Below are 17,798 nucleotides of genomic sequence, written 5' to 3'. Positions count from 1 at the left end.
CAATTGCCACGACCGCCGGGGCTTGGTCCACCAGCTGGTGATGCTCGGCGATGCGGAAATCCCGGCCCGTTAAAGAACAGCCGCGAGCCCTCCGGACCGGGGCGATGGCCACGTGCCGGGGCCCCTTTGCCGACGACTGCAAGCTCACGGCGTTTCTTTGTGGCACCTTTCGGTGCAAGCAGAGTCGCCCAAGCCCCGTTCCGGAGGAGGCGTCTCTGCACAGGCCGCCCGGCGTAGCACACCAGAAAGGTTCGCTGAGCCGCTTCTTTTTAACCACTGCACCGCCGGGGACTGGCCCATGCGGACGTGTGTGTGCGTGTCGCTGGCTCTGTTGTGGTGCGCCCATCCCGGGCTCCTTCCTGTCACCCCACGCCTTGTGTTCTCCGTTGCCCCTGGGCGCAGCAGGCGTGACGCCCTCTGATGTAGTGGTGCCTGGCCCTGGGGCCCACCACAGGGCCCTCGAGGGGGGACTAGCAGCAGGCTGGATGGATGCCCCAGCTCGGAGGGAACTGGAGAGCACAGCGCCTCCTGCTAGCCGGGCCCGGGCTCTGCACCCCCACCCGCAGGCATGTGTGCGTGAGAGCAGGCAGGTGACCCAACCAGGCAGCCGAGGAATGCTGGTAAATAATTCAGCCAGACAACTGATAGTGTCTCCAGATCAGACCCAGGACCGCGGGCTGGGGCCGGCGTGGGGGGCCCGGGAGAGCTCTCTCCAGGGCGTCCAGACCCGGAACCGCTCCAGCTACCTCCGGGAAATTCACCTCCCTCGCCCCAGTCTAACTTTCACCTCAACCCAAACCGGCCTAACCAGCTCTTCCGAGCCGCCCCCCCCCGAGCCACGCTGGGAAGGCAGCTCGCGGCCAGGTAGCTCGGTGCCAGCGCGAGGAGGAGGGAGAGATTTGACGATGCTGCGCCGCTGACTTGGCGATCCGGCCGGCGGAACAGAGGCAGTCGTGCCTGGCCGTGCCTCCCGGCTGGACGGGGGGAGAGGACCCCCGCCTCGCCCAGCGCCCCACGCACGCACCCCTGGCAGAGTCAGCGGATCTCGGCTGCAGCAGCGGTAAGTGAGGGAAAGGGGGGATCGGATATCGCAGGCGTCTGTGAGCGGGGGCTGGGGGGGGCTAGGGAGCGGCAGAGGGGGGGGAAAAGGGTGCACAGCCTCGGGGGTTACGCTGCAGGGACCGATCTGCCCCCAGGCGCCCGGGTTGTGGCCTCCAGTTCAAATGCAGCCCTGCCTCCGTGTGATAAAGGAGCCGCTCGGGCCTCGGGCCCAGTCCCAGGGCGACACAACAAGAAGTGGGAGTTAACCAGGCAGAGGCTGACGTGCTGAATGGGCCAGGGAGCCTAAGCTCATACCTAGAGGGGGGCAAGCCCATAGCAGCACTGGGGAAGCGGGGGCGTCAGGGGCGAGCTGAATAATCCATTGCCCCCACTCATTTGCCTCTAGAACCCGGGAGTCCTGACTCCAAGCGCCAGCCTGCTCTAACCACTGGACCCCGTTCCCTTCCCAGAACCAGGGAGAGAACCCAGGAGTCCTGGCTCCCAGCCCCTAAATCCCGAGCAGAGCTAACCCCGGCTGCAGATGTGTGAATGGGAGCGGGTGGTTTGCAGCTATTCAGCACCTCCCAGGAAGTGCAGTACCATCCGCTGCCACCCGTCCGACGGGGAGACAGCGAGCCGAGACGCCCCTCCAGGGCAGGGTCCGGCTGGCAAACTCCTGCTCCTCTCTCTGCTCAGCCCCTGCTTTGTTCCAGGGATCATTTTCCGGCTCGCAGCCGGAGGGCGCCGCCAGGGGAGTTTGCTGGGCGGTGCGAGGGGGGAGGATGCTGTGCTCAGGGAGGGATGCAGGCGGCCTCAAAACCCAGGCAGCTCCAGACCCCTCCTCAGCGCGGGTACCTGGACCTTGATAACACTGTCTCTGGGGCCAGGCGTGGCGGGCGTGTTGGAGCGTGTTGCGGGTCCTGTGCCGGATCCGTGTCTGCTGTAACCCCGGCTAAGGAGCAGCGCGTGCTCTTGGCGCTGGGGATCCCTGGTTCAGTTCCCCCATGGGCGGGCAGGGCACCTACAAACCACACTCGCCAGCCCCTCCAGCCTTCCCCTTCAGCCGCCGGGGCTAGGAAGGCGTAAATCCGAAGTCATTAGTCTGAAGGTGCGGATCCGTGGCTAAGTGCCTGGCGGGGGGAGCGGCTGGGAGGCGCGACTGATTGCCGGAGGATCATTCCAGGCCTCTGAGCGGAACAGGTTTGGGGGGACACTCCCTCCTCGATGTCTGGGGTGCCCGGGATGGCTAATGAGAATGATATCCTGTTAGTCAGGGCTAGCGCCTGGGTTGGGCTCGCTGCTGACAGCTGGCCGGGGTAAAGCACCGTCAGCCACAATGATCGCACCATTGCTCGTGGAGCCGGGGGTGTGGAAGGGATCGGGATCCCCATTTATCTGGTGGGGGAAACTGAGGCACAGAGCGGCCAAGGGGCCTGCCCTGCATTGTGGTGAGTGAGCCGGGAATAGAACCCAAGAGGCCTGCCTCCCAGCCCCCATTGCTCTAACCACTAGAGCCCACTCCCCTCCCAGAGCCAGGGATAGAACCCGAGAGTCCTGGCTCCCAACTCTGTGCTCGGGGCACTAGGCTGGGCTGCCTCCCAGCCCCTTTAATTGCAAAGGGGAGGGGGGCGAGCCAGCGCCATTTGGAGCGGTTTGGACAGAGGTCTCCCAGCCTGGAGCAGGGGGAGGGTAACCCCTGGCGATGCACCTGGGGAGAGAAACCACCTGGCGTCTCTGCTGCACTCAGTGGTGGTTGCTTGAATGACGGAACTGGGTGCACCTGCCTGCAGTGAGTTTGACGAGTCTCCGTCCGGTTCAGCCAATGGGGCTCGGCCCCTAGAGAAGGTTCCTCCAGGGGCGAGGCATGGCAGCCGTATAACAGCGCACGGCAGCCCCACGCAGGAATGGCTCGCCCAGTACTGACATGCAGCCACCTCTGGGGTGGGACACGGCCGCTGCTTAACAGCACACAGCCACCCTGCAGAGGGAGGGCTCACCTGGCACTGAAATGCAGCCCCTTCTGGAGTGGGACGTAGCAGCGGTAGAACAACGCGTAGCCGCGCCACACGGCTGGCTCACCCCCCCCCCCGACATGCAGCCATCTCTGGGGTGGGACGCGGCAGTTCCACAAGAGTGCAGAGCGTTGGCAGAGGAGGACAGTGAGTGGAAACAGAAGGAGATTTGCATCTTGCTGACCCAGCAGAGAATTCATTTAGGCTAGAAACCAGAGGAGCCAGGAGAGCCCGTTGGCTGGTTCGTGGGAGCCTCTGGCTTGCTGCCTCTGTGGCTAGGTCTATTTGCTTGAATACACAGGGACTTCGCTCCTTCTGTACTTGCCTTTGCTCCTGCTTCACCTCTGGCAGCCGGTCTGTGGCTGAGGGCTGTCGATAAAGCAAATGGGTTTGAACTCAATTAGCGGCTGGGGGAGAGAACAAAAGTAAAACAGCAGGAGTGGGGAGAAAACAGAGCGAGCCAGAAAGAAAAAGCCAAGGGGAGGGAGGTATAAAATGGGGCCAAGATTTTATATGTCTCTGTGCATGATCATCTCTACAGATTGCTTTGTGCACCAGTGAAATGCAGCCACCTCTGGGGTGGGGCATGGCAGCAGTAAAACACTCCTCAGGAGTTTTGTACTGGGATTGGCTCACCCAGCACTGAAATGCAGCCACTGCTGGGGAAGGATGTGGCAGCTGTATAACAGCACTCAGCAGCTCCACGCACACAGGGCTTGCTCACCCAGCACTGACATGCAGCCACCTCTGGGGAGCTTGTCGGTAGAAATGGAGCCTGGTTGCATGGGAGTGTGCACACCCGGGGGTTGGGTGTGTGTTAGCACGCATGGGACCCTGCACACATGAGGTATGGACACGCATGGGGCCTTGCGTGCATGGGGGGGATGTAACACCCATGGGACCTGCAGCCGTGGGAGAATAAATGGGCTAGGCAAAAGGAGGGACATGGCCCCATCCCGTTCCCTTTCTCCCTGCTGAATCCGGAACCTGTGCCCATGGCCCCCCTCCAGCCCAGCTCCTGGCAATCGCCAGCCTCCGCCTTCCCTGAACCTGCAGTTTGTCAGCATCCATTACTAACCGTGGGGGGCCTGGAACAAGACAGCCCAGAGAACCGCGGGGGCAAAGGGACTCAGCTCCTGTCGGATACTACCCCAAATACACCTTCCCCATGGCAATTGTCTCATACGTCGCCCTGCCTGTGCATCCTGCTAGGGGCGAAGGGGGCTCAATGCCAGCTCTCTCTGCTGAGGCTGCAGAGACAGGGCGCAGCTGATCAGGCCCAGGCCTGAATTTTTGCTGGTGTAGCAATAATCAGCATGGGTGTGGGTGATTTTTCTGTTGACGTTTCTCTGCCAACCAAAGCCCTAGTGTCTAACCAAACCCACCTAAATGTGGTTCCACCAGCCTCAAAGTCCTGCCAGACTAGCTTGTTTCACTCAGGGAACTGGTCTAAGCTGCACCAGCGAAGTGCTTGTTTGCTGATAGAAGCTGCTGTAATCCACCCCAGAGGCAGCTGCATTTCAGTGCTGGGGGAGTTTGTGTGTCCCAGGGTGTCTGTAGGCCCGGCTCCGGTTGGCGCCCTATCCCCCTTCCGTCCACACGGAAATCAGTCTGACGTGGCTCAGGCGCCCCTGCTAGGGGGGTGGGTCAGAGCCCAAGGCTTGCTGAGACGCAAGGCCAAGCGCCGTCACTTTGCAATGCAGCCCGGCCGTCCCCTGCCTGTTGCTGGGTCTCGGCGTCCGTCTGTGTCACGGCACGGCTGCATCTCAGTGGGTGGTGCCCGGGTGGGGACGGGGTGCCTGTCGGCTCTGCTCCCTTTTCCTCCCTGGCCCTGCAGGCCTTGCGCTGTCAGCCCTTTGCAGTGCGTTTGTCTGGGTGTCGTGCAGCCCCGAGTGCCGGGGCGGGGTCGCGGGGAGGTGACGGCTGACTCAGCCCCCAGAGAGGAGCAAAAAGGGGACTCGGCTGGTTGCTGATGGTGCTAGGAAGCCGGCTGCACCAAGGGGCACCCGCTGCCCTGTCTAGGACCTCCCCGTGGGGGCGGTTCTGGCCCAGTTTCAGTAACCGGAGCCCCTGCTGCCAAAACCTGATAGGGAGAAGGGAATTCGCCTGGATGTGGTTCCTCCAGAACCTCCCCTGCCCTCTGCGCCCCACATCATAAGCAGCCAGCCCCCTCTGCCGCACCCCTCCTTCCATCCCCAGAGCAGAGATCCCCCGTCCACCCGCCCCCCCCCCATACAGAGCCCGGTCCCAGATCCTTCCAGCATCCCAAACACCATTGCCCCCTCCAGCCCCCCCCAGCCCCCACCCTACCCACCACATGCTCCTCCGCACGGCCCCAGGGGCACGAGGGGTTTTGGGTTTCCTCCTCCCACCCCTCTGCCGAATGCTGCCTCTGGGGCCCCGGGTTTCTAAACACGTGTGAACTGATTTTTATCTCGGAAAGGGCTTGGGGGGGGGGGGGGGTGCAGCAGAGGGGAGTGGAGGACACCCCTCCCCCCCCCCAAATGCAGCCCTGGTCTCAGCTCTGGCTCTCCAGCAGGGGAACGCGAGGCCCGGAGCGAACCTGCAGCCCCCTTCGCCCTGTCCAGACTTGCTGGTGAATCCCACAAAGTGCTGCAGCTTCCCGGCCAGGCGTGAAGGTGCGGGAGCCGCGGGAGGAGGGGAAGGGGCAGGCGAGAGGGAGGGAAGGGAAGGAAAAGGAGCACGTGAGGGGACAGAGGAGGCAGGAGCGGAGGAGAAAGCTGGTGGCCCATTGACCTTTGGCCAGGTCCTCAGGCTCAGTTTTCCTTTCAGAGGGAAGATGGCAGAGAGTTCCCTGTACACGCAGCGCCTGGAGGCCATCGTGGTGAGTGGACCCCCCCCTGCCGGCCCCCGGGGACCCCAGCTGAGCCAGGCCCAGGAGCCCTGGATGGCAGACCCCCGCCCCTTCCCCTGCTCCATCCATCCTTTGGCTTCCCCTAGCAGAGACGCTTGCTCTGCTCTGGGAGAAACCCAGCAAGGCAGCGGCCGCGGGGACCTGGGAGCCCCTGGCTGGTGCCCCTGGGGGAAGGGGCAGGAGGCCGTGCCGGGGCAGAGGAATCCAGGCCTCAAACCCTACAAAGGGAAATGTGCGTAAACCCTCGTCCGGAGGAGGCTGGAGTAGCTGGGAGCTCCCCCTACGGCCAGCGGGGAGGCCACTGGGCTGAGAACAGGCCTGCTCATCACAGCAGTGACCGCCTAGCCCCGCCGCACGCACGCACCGGCTGAATCCTGGAGCCAGGAAGCTTTTAGCTGCACAAGCGGCCTGGGGAGGTAACCTGAGCCCTGCCCCTCCTCCCCCCGCCCGCCGTACCCCCTGTGCCTGGCATTGACACGTGAATTATTCAGCAGGCAGTGGCTCCACGGGCAGCTTCTCTGCGGCTGAGAAGAGGGCTGAGAGAGGGCCCTGGAGGCCTGCCCAGCCCGAGAGCGAGCGGCCCCCTGGGAACAAGGGGTGGGGGAGAAGGGGATCAGGCCCCGGTCCGGGACGGAGCAGCGAGGTTACAGGGCCGAGCAGCGGGCAGGTGGGGGTAGCAACATGCATGGGCCCCATTGACACGGACGTGGGTGAAACCAGCACCTGCAACACGCGTGTGCACACGGGGCGAATAGTGTCAGGAACCCGCGTGTGTACAGGGGCATGTGCACATGGAAGTGAATAGTGTGTGCAGAGGGGGCCTGAACAGCAGCAGGGACACGCGTGTGCACAGGGGGTGAACAGGAGCAGGGACACGCGTGTGCACATGGGATGTGAACAGGGTTAGGGACACGCGTGTGCACAGAGATGTTAGCAGCAGCAGGGACACGCGTGTGCACAGGGGGTGAGAGCAGCAGCAGGGACACGCGTGTGCACAGGGATGTGAACAGGAGCAGGGACACGCGTGTGCACAAGGGGTGAGAGCAGCAGCAGGGACACGCGTGTGCACAGGCCTGGGTCTCCCCCGTGCCAGGTCCGCAGGCCCCCCCCGGCCCGCCCCGCCCCGGCCGCCGCGCGAGGGTTAAAGCCGCGGGATCGCACGTGGGTTCCCCCGCCCGGGGCCCTTTGTCCGCGGCTCGCCGCGCCTGGCCCCCGCAGGGCGGCGGCTCCAGCCCAGCCTCACTGCTCCGCCTGCTCGCCCGGCTGCAGGGGCGGCGCAAAGTGCAGGAGCGGATCCTCCGGACGCGCCGGGAGCTGGAGGAGGAGAAACTCCGAGCCCAACAGCTCAAGGTGCCGGGATCGGGGCCACGGGGAGGGGGCGTCTGCCGGGGCTGCCGGGGGGTTGGGGAACTGGGGGGGGAGAGATTGGGGGAAAGGGTGTGGGAGGTTGGGGGGTCGGTTGGGGGAGCTGGGGGGGGCTAGGGGTCTGCTGGGGGGCTGGTCCAGCAGAGGGGATGCCGGGGTCTCTGCCTGTCTTGCAAGGGGTGGGGCAGGGATCACTGGCTGACACGGGGCACTGCTGGGGGGGGGCACAGCTGCACCCTGGCATCCCCCTGCCCTGCATGCACAGCCAGGCAAGGGCTGGTGGCTACTGCCCCCCCCCCTTGCACCTTTCCAGCACCTGCCCCTTCTGTGCAGCCCCTTGCTGTTGGGGGGTGTCCTGGGGGAGGGGGGCTGCTCCCCAGGACAGGGCTGGTGCATTTTGTTCCAGGCAGGGGATCAACTCCCACCTCCTCGGTTTTCCTGGCTTGGGGTCCCCCCACTCCTGGGAGAATTAGGAGACTGATTCTATTACCAGTCAGAGGCCCCCGGCCCGGCCCGGCCCGGCCCGTGGGGCGGATGGAGCGACCCGGCCTGCCACGTGCTGCAAAAGCTCTAAAGTGCCACAAGCAGAGCGCGCACATACACACGTGTGTGTCTGGGGCTGTCTACACGCGTGTGCACATTTGCGTGTCCAGGCATGTGCACATGTGTGTGTTCACAGAATAGCCGTGTGCACGCAGCCCCAGCAGCAGCAGCAGCAGGCGCACACCTGGGCGGCGACACACGTGTAGTTGGCATGTCCGAGCAGGCGTGTATGCAGGCATGTTACAGCCGTAGGAACACCCGTGTGCACCGCGCATGAGCAATGCCAAGGAAGCGTGTGCTGGGGGGGAGTGGTTGTAATAGAACACGGGGGGGTGGCGATGTCCATGTGACAGCATGTCTGCATGTCCCGGGGAGGGCCCCTGGGCACACACGTCCTTGCTCCCGGGCGTGGGCAGACTGATGGAGGACGCTCTGCTGTCTCCCCCCAGAGGAAGTCCCTGCGGGACCGTTGGCTGATGGAGGGGACGTGCCCAGCCCTGGAGGAGAACGACCCCATCTCCCCGCTATGGCAGACCCAGTCCCGCATCCAGGAGCTAGAGCAGGATCTGTCCAGGTGAGGAGAGGGCAGTGGGTACGTCGCAGGGGAGCTTGGCAGCAGACGCCCACAGCCCTCTCCACCAGAGCGATCACAAAGCATTTTGCTTGCTTCACCCAGGACTGAAATGCAGCCACCTCTGGGGCGGGGCCTGGCAGCTGTTTAACGGGCAGAGGGTAATGCAGCCCTGGGATTGCTCATTTGGCATTGAGCTGCCCCCGCCGTCTCTCAGGGCGGGGCACCGCCGTTGATTAACTCCCGCACAGCCAGCTGCCTGGGGATTGCACGCGTGGTGCTGAAATGCAGCCACCTCTGGGGTGAGGCCTGCAGCTGTTTAACAGCCACACAGCCGTTCAGGCCAGGCAGGAGGATCTGACGGGAATTGCGATAGGGATTTTAGGGCAGCAACGTGGAAGCACCCAGCTTTGTCATTGGGGGTTGGCCCCCACACTCTTAGCGGGGGACATGCAACGGGATCTTAAACTGAGCCCTCAGTATTTCATGCCCCCACCCCTTACCCAAGAGCTCCCCTCCCCTGTCGGGGCTGGACGAAGCATGCAAGTAACACATAGCGAAGGAATCTGACGATTACAAAGCAGGCAAAAGGTCTGAAACCACAGGCAGGGCAGCGGAGGCAAAGTGCTGAGAGAACCAGAACGAGGACATGGGGCGGGGAGGGGGGGGGTGACTGAATGCTGCGTAAGCAGCACTCTGCAGGATTAAGTCACTGTCTCAGAACAATGGGCAAGACAAGCCACAGCCCAGCGAGTCGCTCATCTAAAGGGGCCTTTGAGATCGCTCCGACGCGCCGCCCAATCAGAGCAGCTTTCATCCAGCCCTCTCACAGCGCTTTGCCACGGCAGGGGGAAACTGAGGCACGGAGAGGGGCAGTGACTTTGCCCGAGGCCACGGAGCGAGGCAGGAGCAGAGCCGGGAGTGGAACCCAGGAATCCTGACTCCCAGTCCCCTGCTCTAACCCCGGGTTTGACTGTCGCTCAGACCCGGGCGTCCCTCGCTTCGCATCCCTCCCTTGGCTCCCCCTTCTCCATCGCCTCAAACGTAAACTGCCTGTCTTCACTTCCATGGCCTGTCCCCACCGGACCAATCCTCTCCTCCACTATCGAGCAGCCAGCTCCCGTCTCCGATCGGCCCCTGACCCAGCCTCCAGCGCCCGCCTGGCACCTTTCCAAACCAGCCCCGGGATGCTTTCTCCCTGCTAAGGAAAAGCTCCTCCTTGTCCACCTGCAAATCCCTCCCCATACCCCCCCTCTGCCGGGTGGCCTCCAACCAACCCGAGAAGGCTGCTGGTGAGCTGAGAGCACGGCCCGTCACTGGCCCTTGTTTCCTGGTGCTGACCGCCTGTCTGGCTGGCTGGCTCCAGCCCGTGTCTCTTGTCCTATACTTAGATCAGCACCTACCTCAATGCAGTCTTGGTCTGTGACTGGAGCGTGGCGGCATTGCTGTAATAGACCTAATAATAGATGTAGCTGCCTCTCAAAACCAGAGCTCTGGGACCCAGGAGTCCCCGTCCTGCTCGCTCCGAACCCTGGGCCGTACTGCCTGTGTACGTGAACACATCATAAATAATAATGATAGTGGTACCGTGATCTAACCCACTCCTTCAACCAGCTGGGTTCGAAAATCCATTGAAACCGGTGTCACGTGGGAATAAACTGGCTGGTGTGTGAGCCTGCGAACGCACGTGCTAGAGAGAGAGGCACCACTTCGGTCTGGCAGGTGGAATCAGAACTATTCATCTATGTGGCTTAGCCCCTATACTGCTTCTGAGTAAAGGAGATTTCCCTTTCGATTTTTATTCTGTGTAGATAGAGGAGGGTTCCCTTGTGTCAGGTGCTGCACGGACACATAGCGAGGGACAGCCTCTGCCCCAGAGAGCTCACAGTCCTAGCACATAAAGGATGGGAGGGGAAACTGAGGCGCAGTAAAGGGCAACGTCTTGCCCAGCAGGTCACTGGGCTTGTTACCCTTGTCAGGCAGGGCAAAATGCTACATGGGAAAAGAAGCTACATGGGAGGCGGGTTGGCCCCAGTCCCCATGGGAAGGGACTTAACCCCAGAGCTTTTCTCTCCCTTTCTCTGCAGCCTCCAGTCCCAGATGCAGCAGCTGGATAACCCAGAGCCCCAGGGCAGGCCGCAGGAGGACGCCAAGCAGCCAGCATGGGGCACCTGTGAGGTAACGCAGTGGGGCAGGTGGGGCCCACGGGAGCAGGATGTGGGGGAAGCACTTGCTGCACTGGCCCAGGAAGAAGCTGTGGGGCAGGGGCATATGCCTTACCCCCCTCTGCTTTTATCGGTGTGCTCCCACCGATAGCCCCTGGAGGGGGTACGGGGGGGGGCTAAGAGGGCAGTGGGGGATGGGTCAGGCTCAGCCCCCCCCCCCCCCGAAGTTATAGCAGGGTTTCCAGCCCATTGCAAGGGCCGGCCAGTGGGTCACCCGGTTGGCTGGGCCCCGTTGCTCCGTCCCCCTGCGGTTATGTGGCGCGCACGGCCCACGGGTGAATGCGCTGCCTGCAGGGGGCAGAGTCTCCCAACCCCCACCCAGCCCGCCTCTGCTACCCGCCCCACCGGGGGGTCAGACCCAGCTGCCCCCTGGCCTGGACCGTCGGCCTGGCTGGATGCGGTGAAAACACGACACCAGCTGTGCCCTGACATGCAAAGAATTCGGGCCAGACAGGCCCTGCCGCCCATTTGAATTACTCCCGACAGGCAACATGTCCAGGGCAGTGGCCAGATAAGTTGGGGTGCTCTCAGGGCCCCCCCCACCACTCTCCCTCTGACCCCTTTCCAGGACTCCTGGTTCTCTTTGCGTTTCAGTCGCTCCAGCTGCAAAAAAACCCAGCTGAAGCAAAACCGACTCGCTGGAAAATAGGAGGCAGGAGCCGTTCTGGGTCGATAAATCGTCCCTCCCCTGCCCCCACGTGTACCCCGGCCCCTCCCCCTAAGCTGCCACCCCCCACCCTAAGGCCCCTGTGTCTCTCTTTCAGACCCCGGGGACTGGCTCTGCTGGGGCAGGTGAGTAGCTCCCCGTGGCCAGGTCTGGTTTGCCCGGAGGGTCGGCGGCTCGGCAGGGCCAAAGCCCCGGAAGGTCGATGATCAGGGAATGGGGGCGATTTGGTGCCAGTGGCAGGACGTGATCCAGTGACGGGAGGGTGCCGTGGCGCGGGGGGGGCGGAAGGGGGCGAGCCCTACCCTGCAGCACAGGTCACGGGGGGCTGGTGGCCCAGGGAAGTAGCCAGCTGGGGAAAGCCTGCCTGCCTGGAAGCCGTCCCCGTGGGCACGCGAGGGGAATGGGGTCTGCTCTGGGGGCTTGTCCCATGGGTCTCCCTGGAACAAGGAGGCTGGCAGCTGGGGAGGGGAACGTCCCAATGTAACGCCCCCCAGGCAAGAACTTCCATCGCCTTAGCCGGCCCCTCACTGCCAGCCTGAACAGAGAGGGCAGGGGTGGAACGTGGCCTGGGCGTCCCCCTGGGGCCGTCTCAACGAGCAACCCGGCCTCCTCTCTCTTCCAACCGAACCCAGGTGAGGGGGGATGCGGCAGCGAGCCCGAGCCCGCCCTCTGCCTGGCTCCAGTCCCCCCCAAGAGGGCCACGCGAGCGGCAGCCCGGGAGACCCTGCAGAACGGGGACGCGTCGGGAGCAGGTGAGTGCGCTGCGCGATTGCACCATCGTTCCCAGGGCCCTGGCCCGGGAGCTCGTCCGGCACTTGAGGGCCAAATCTCAGTCTGGGGAAGTGGCTAGAGCAGGGGGCTGGGAGCCAGGACTCCTGAGTTCTATGCCTGGCCAAATCTGTGGTTATTAGCAGGGGCTGGGAACCAGGACTCCTGGCTTCCTTTTCTGACTCTGCCACAGCTGCGCTAAGTGGCCTTGGACTAGCCTGAACCATTCCCTGTTGGGACCCCAGAGGACTCCCCCACAGGCTCTCTGGCCTCCATACCACCCCTCCTTGGGGCCAGGGTGCTACCAAGCCCTCTGACAGGAGTCCCAGAACACAGCCAGTTTATCACCCCCAGATACAGATCAGGGAGCCTTTTAAATCCCCCAACGTCTGGTCCATCAACGTAGCACGTACCCCGCTCTGGCGTCGTCCACCGCACCCGGGTTCTCCTTCAATCCTCTCCCGTGCTTCTGCCAGGACCGGTGCCCCAGCCCCCCGCTGGGAATTCACGCTCACCGGGAGAGCCTCCATCACTGGCCTCTAGACAGGCCCCTCCGTTGTTCCCCTGGCCCTCGGCTCCAGCTCAGAAGACAGCTGGCGACTTCCTCGCCAGCCAGGGCCCTTCACCAGCCTCCTTTGAGGGTCTCTTCCCTCACTGATTCTCCTTTATAGCCCCAGCTGCTGCCAACAAGTCACCTCCCCCACCGTGCCTCGGTTTCCCCGTCAGTAAAATGGGACCGACCTCCCCCGCTGCCCAGGGTGGGGCGGCTCAGTCCAGCGCCGTCTGTAACGCGGGGAGGAGACGGGGCAAAGGCCACGGACCCCTGCCGTAACGACCACCTCCAGAAGGGGCCCGCCTGCCTGGCGCCCAATCTGAAGGATCGCCGGGGCGATGCTGTTGCCTAGAGACCAGCATCTCCTCAGCCACCCTGGGACAGGGCGCCCTGGGGCCGTGGGGAGAGGTCCCAAGTGGCTGACCCAGGTTCCGTTTGCCTTTGCAGTGGCGGGGCTCGGCCCTGGGAAGGGCGAGACGGAAGCCAGCTGCGCTGCTCCTGGAATGCGCTGGGCCCAGCCTCCGGACGACAGGCTGGGGGCCGCGGCGGCCTCTGCCAAGCCGCCGGAGAAGCCGGGGGTGGGGAAGGCAGAGATGATCATTAGAAACCACCTGGGCCAAGAAGTGGGCAGCATGGACGCCATCGGGCGGACGCCCCTGGGGCCGGAGGGCCAAGCTCCTGGGGCAGAGACGGGGCTGGAGGCGGCGTGGGACGGAAGCACGGAGCGGGAGCAGCAGAGCCTGGACGGCGGGACGCCCCAGACGGCAGAACTAGAGGAGAGCGTGGCAGGGGCCGGCAGCAGAGAGGGGCCGGAGGGGGAATCCTGGGTGCAGGAGGGCGAGGCGCAGGGGCTGCCGGATGAGAACGGCTGCCTCGATTCCACGCGGCCCAGGCCCGACGGGGAGCTGATCGGGGTTGTGGAAGTGGGGGAGATCTCGGCCGAGGCGGCGAGGGGAGCCAGGGGGGCGGAGGAGGCAAAGGATGCCCGGGAGGCTCAGGGCAGCGCAGCAGAAGCAGAGCTGGGAGCCACCCAGGGGAGAGGCCCTGCGGGGCAGGACTGTGCCAGGGAAGAGAAGCGGCAGGAATGCCCCGGGGCAGAGCATTGCCAGGCCACGGGGGTGGAGGAAGGAGCAAAGACAAAGGCCTCTCTGCAGCGACAGAGTCCCTCACCCCATGATGCTAAAGCAGCTCTCGGAAACCAGATCCCATCAGCTCCGCCGCAGGTTAAAACCTCTCTGCAGGGCCAGATCCCCTCACTCCAAGAGGCCAAGGCAGCTCTCCAGGACCAGATCCCCTCTCTCCAGGAAGCTAACGCAGCTCTCCAGGACCAGATCCCCTCTCTCCAGGAAGCTAACGCAGCTCTCCAGGACCAGATCCCCTCTCTCCAGGAAGCTAACGCAGCTCTCCAGGACCAGATCCCCTCTCTGCAGGACCAGATCCCCTCACTCCAGGACCAGATCCCCTCTCTCCAGGAAGCTAACGCAGCTCTCTGGGACCAGATCCCAGCAGCTCTGCAGGAGGCTGAAGCATCTGTGCAAGACCAGATCCAAACAGTGCAGGAGCAGATCCCATCAGCTCTGCTGGAAGTGAAAACGTCCCCGCAGGGCCAGATCCCCTCACCCCAAGAGGTCAAGGCAGCTGTCCAGCACCAGATCCCTTTACCTCAAGAAGCTAACGCAGCTCTCCAGGACCAGATCCCCTCTATGCAGGACCAGATCCCCTCAGCTGGGCAGGAAGCTAACACAGCTCTCCAGGACCAGATCCCCTCTATGCAGGACCAGATCCCCTCAGCTGGGCAGGAAGCTAACACAGCTCTCCAGGACCAGATCCCCTCTATGCAGGATCAGATCCCCTCAGCTGGGCAGGAGGCTCAAGCACCTCTCCAGGACCAGATCCCTTCCCCCCAAGAGGCTAAACATGCACGTGACAGCCAGATCCTCTCCAGCCCAGAGCAGATCCTCAGGGAGGTGCCGCTTACCCAAGGGGGGTTGCCACCCAGCGGAGCCCCCAGCCCAGAGCAGGCGCCTGCCCTACCCAGTGAGAGCGCGTTCCTGAAAGGAGGCGGCGACGTCGGCCCCGTTTCATCGGCTGCGGAAGAAACCCCCGAAAACCTGGAGAAGCTCCCCCCGGAGCAGCAGCCTCTGCTCAAGGAAGCCTCTGGGCTCCGCACGGGCCGGAAGGAGCCTCTGGGTTCCACAGCCAGGAGCCCGCAGCCGGGACCCAGCCCCTTAAAGTCGCAGGCGGCCACCAGCCCGGAGGCCCTGACTTACTCCACCACCTCTGCCAACACCGCCTCTCCGTGCCAGGCCAGGAGCGCCACCGCCAGCCGGCCGGGAGACGGGCAGGAAACGGGCAGACGCAAGCAGAAGACGTGTCAGTGCTGCTGTGTTATGTGATCCCGGCCACGCCAGCCACTGCCCCCCAGCGCTGGGGTGTGGCGGGGGGAGCCCAGCCGGAGACTCGCCCAGTGGAGGGACGTTGCTCCTGGGGGTCCGCACAGCCGCCTCTCAACCCCTCGGTGTTTGAATTCCCCCGGGGAGGTTGTTCCTTTGCACTGCCTGGCGTTCCCGTGGGGAGGGGTGCCTGGGGTAGGCGGATTGTTTCGGGGGCGCCTGTCTCCTGCTGGGAGGACACGGCCGCTGGCGACAGCGTTAATTTTGTGTTTGGTTGGCTCTGCCTAGAGGGATTCTTTAGCTGAAGCGTCTGCCTGGGTTTCTTCCCCCCCCCAGCCACGTCTGCCCCCTTCCGGTGCTCGCAGGGCATCAGGCAAAGGGAGGTTGGGGGGGGTCTCTTGTCCCTGCACACATGGTCACACCCTGCATGAATGCACGTCCATTCTCACTCACACGCCTGAACACAACCCTCTGCCCACAAACCCGGGCACGCTTGTCCGTTCTCACTCACGTGCCCTAAGACACAAGCACTCGTGCAAATACACGTGTAGTGTGTCACGCTCACGAGTGCAGGCATCCCTCTCCCCCCCCCCCAGCACACATCCGCACAGTGCTTCCCTGTGCGCACGTGGACGCCGCACACGCATCACGGCCTGTAGAGATGGACGCACACACGGACGGGCCCGACACAACTGCACGAGCCCTTTGGCGCCCCGGCAGGCCCCTAGCCAGACACGCTCGCTGCCCCCCGGGGGATCGCTCGGCTAGCCAGCCGGCATTGCCCTAGCTACGGGCGAGAACCCGTTTCCTCTTTCCTCCCGCAGCTGCGCACCCCAATGTGTCTTGGCCAAGAGCCCCTTGCTAGGGTCCTCGCCACACCAGGAGGGGGCGCCCCGCAGAGGCCATCCACGGGGGCATGTCAGAACCGGCTGGTCGGCATCCTCCGGCTGGGGCCGGGACCCGGCTCCGCTCGGCCGCGAGGGTGACGGGCCTCGGGAGAACAGGCAGCGCGGGGGTTCGGGCTCTGCGCACTTACGTTTTTTGTTGGGTTGTTTTTTTTTTGACCGGCTCTTCTTTGGAAGAAGCGAGTCTGAGCCAGCCAGCGCCAGTTAGCCCCGAGCTGCCCAGCCAGGGTCTGTCCAGAGCGAGTCTCAAATAAAGTCTCTTTCAATGGGAAGCCTCTGCGTTTGACTGGGGCGGGACAGAATTTTCCCCAACTGCAGCTTCCTGGTGGATGCCTAGCCCACGGTTTTTCACTGGGTCTCAGGACCCCTGGGTTTTGTGCCCACGTCTGCCAGTCGACTACCGGGCGGCCTTGGGCAAGCCCCATCCCCTCTCTGGCCTCAGTTTCCCCTGTGTGGCTTGTGAGCTTTGCAGGGCAGCGCCTGTCTCTCGCAGTGTGCGTGTGCGGTGCCCAGCAAAGCGGGAGCCCTGAGCGCAGTCGGCGTCTGGGCAGCGCTCAGCCCGGTGGGGACGCTGCTCATCCACGCTGGAAAGGCGCGTGCGACGTTTCCCAAGCACATCTGAGCCCAAAGCCCGTTTAAAAGAGGGGGTTGCAGAACGAGGATTCCCTGCTCTGATCTGTGAGGTCCCCTCGGTTGGCAATACACCCTCCCGCCCAGAGCTGTGACTAGTACGCCTGGGTTCTGTTCACAGTGCCGGGAGGGCAGTGATGTCTATGAGTTAGAGCGGGGGGGGGGGGGGGGGGGGCGGAAACGAGCTTCTGGGTTTTACTTCAGGCTCGGGCGGCAGAAGGGACACCAGAATCGTGCCCCCAGTGCCTCTGTCTCTGCCAGCACAGGGGGTTCCGCCACACAGGGCAGGCGCCGCTGCCAGCCTCACCCTAATGAAACTTCCCCCTGGGCCAAATCTCCTCGACGGGCTGGCGTCGATCAAGGCAGCGTCATTGTCCGCGGGGCTGTGCGGCTTCTCGCCAGCTGCCTGTCGATGCTAAGTGACATCGGGGGCAATTAGTACCTTGGAGTCCCTAGGCCCCAAACCTCGTCCCCTGCTGAGACGTGGAAGGACCCTGCAACGTGGGTGATATTGACGGGCCCGTCTAGCGCAGCCCTGGCCCTTCCTGATGGCTGAGGAGCTGGGCGCCGTAAAGCGGGTCCAGGTCTCACCGCAGGCGGGAAGTCAGCACGTCCCAGTGAGCCTGCAGGGTCAAAGTCAAAGGACTTGAGGTCGGTGGGAGGAATAGGTCTTGTCGCTCACTGGCGGGGGGGGAGGGGGGGAATCTCTCTGCTTATCTTTGCTCAATGGGCTGGGCATAAAATTCAACCCCCCCACCTGGGTTCAATTCCTGGCTCTGCTATGGCCTCCGTCTGTGACCTTGGACAAGTGACGTTGTCGTTGTGTGCCTCAGTTTCCCCTATTTAGACAGAGCTTTTGGGGGTAGGGCTTGTTCCACTGTGTGGCTGTGCAGTGCCTGGCCTGACGGGCCCCTGTAAATGCACCTCATGGCAGCTAGTCGGCACCCGGGACTCTCACCAATCCGCTGCAGCAGTGAGACTAGCACATCAGAACGGCCGTACTGGGTCAGACCAGTGGGCCATCGAGCCCAGTGTCCTGGCTGCCCACAGCAGCCAAGGCTGGGGGCTTTGGCGGGAAGGGACAGAACAGCTCATCGCCAAGTGATCCAGCCCGTCACCCGTTCCCAGCCTCTGGCAATCAGCACTAGAACTCAGCTGATGGGGAAGCGCTGTGAGCACTGCGGGGCCCATGACACACAGCTAAGCCACCCTGCATCCAACCAGCAGCGGGCGGGGCCTTACCTGCGCTA

At 63.7% G+C, this 17,798-nt stretch overlaps 1 protein-coding gene across 3 annotated transcripts; it reads left to right on the top strand.

Annotated features, from left to right (window-relative positions):
- Positions 1–754: 754 nt before the first annotated feature.
- PALM3 (paralemmin 3) lies at positions 755–16,551 on the top strand. 3 transcript variants are annotated; one of them, XM_067560520.1, is made up of 8 exons: positions 755–1,060; positions 5,847–5,898; positions 7,198–7,278; positions 8,286–8,410; positions 10,495–10,585; positions 11,397–11,424; positions 11,932–12,051; positions 13,068–16,551. In XM_067560520.1, exons 2-8 carry the CDS (start codon positions 5,854–5,856, stop codon positions 15,014–15,016), a joined length of 2,439 nt encoding a protein of 812 aa, XP_067416621.1. In that variant the 5' UTR covers positions 755–1,060; positions 5,847–5,853; the 3' UTR covers positions 15,017–16,551. The 3 variants fall into 3 exon arrangements, with proteins under 3 accessions (XP_067416621.1, XP_067416622.1, XP_067416623.1); XM_067560522.1 differs by having other exon boundaries at positions 921–1,060; positions 13,029–16,551; XM_067560521.1 differs by lacking the exon at positions 7,198–7,278.
- Positions 16,552–17,798: the final 1,247 nt, after the last annotated feature.

Source organism: Emydura macquarii, unplaced genomic scaffold, assembly GCF_026122565.2.
Source record: "Emydura macquarii macquarii isolate MOO-44397 ecotype Brisbane River unplaced genomic scaffold, CSIRO-AGI_Emac_v2 contig_2292, whole genome shotgun sequence".
NCBI lineage: Eukaryota > Metazoa > Chordata > Testudines > Chelidae > Emydura > Emydura macquarii.
The sequence above is the reverse complement of the archived record's forward strand: the minus strand, read 5'-3'. Positions and strand labels throughout refer to the sequence as shown.

Coding starts and splice junctions, on each gene's coding strand:
- PALM3 (XM_067560522.1), top strand. CDS start 5,854: ATGGCAGAGAGTTCCCTGTACACGCAGCGCCTGGAGGCCATCGTG. Junction 5,899..7,197: donor AGCGCCTGGAGGCCATCGTG/GTGAGTGGACCC, acceptor GCCCGGCTGCAG/GGGCGGCGCAAAGTGCAGGA. Junction 12,052..13,028: donor CGGGGACGCGTCGGGAGCAG/GTGAGTGCGCTG, acceptor CCGTGGGGAGAG/GTCCCAAGTGGCTGACCCAG.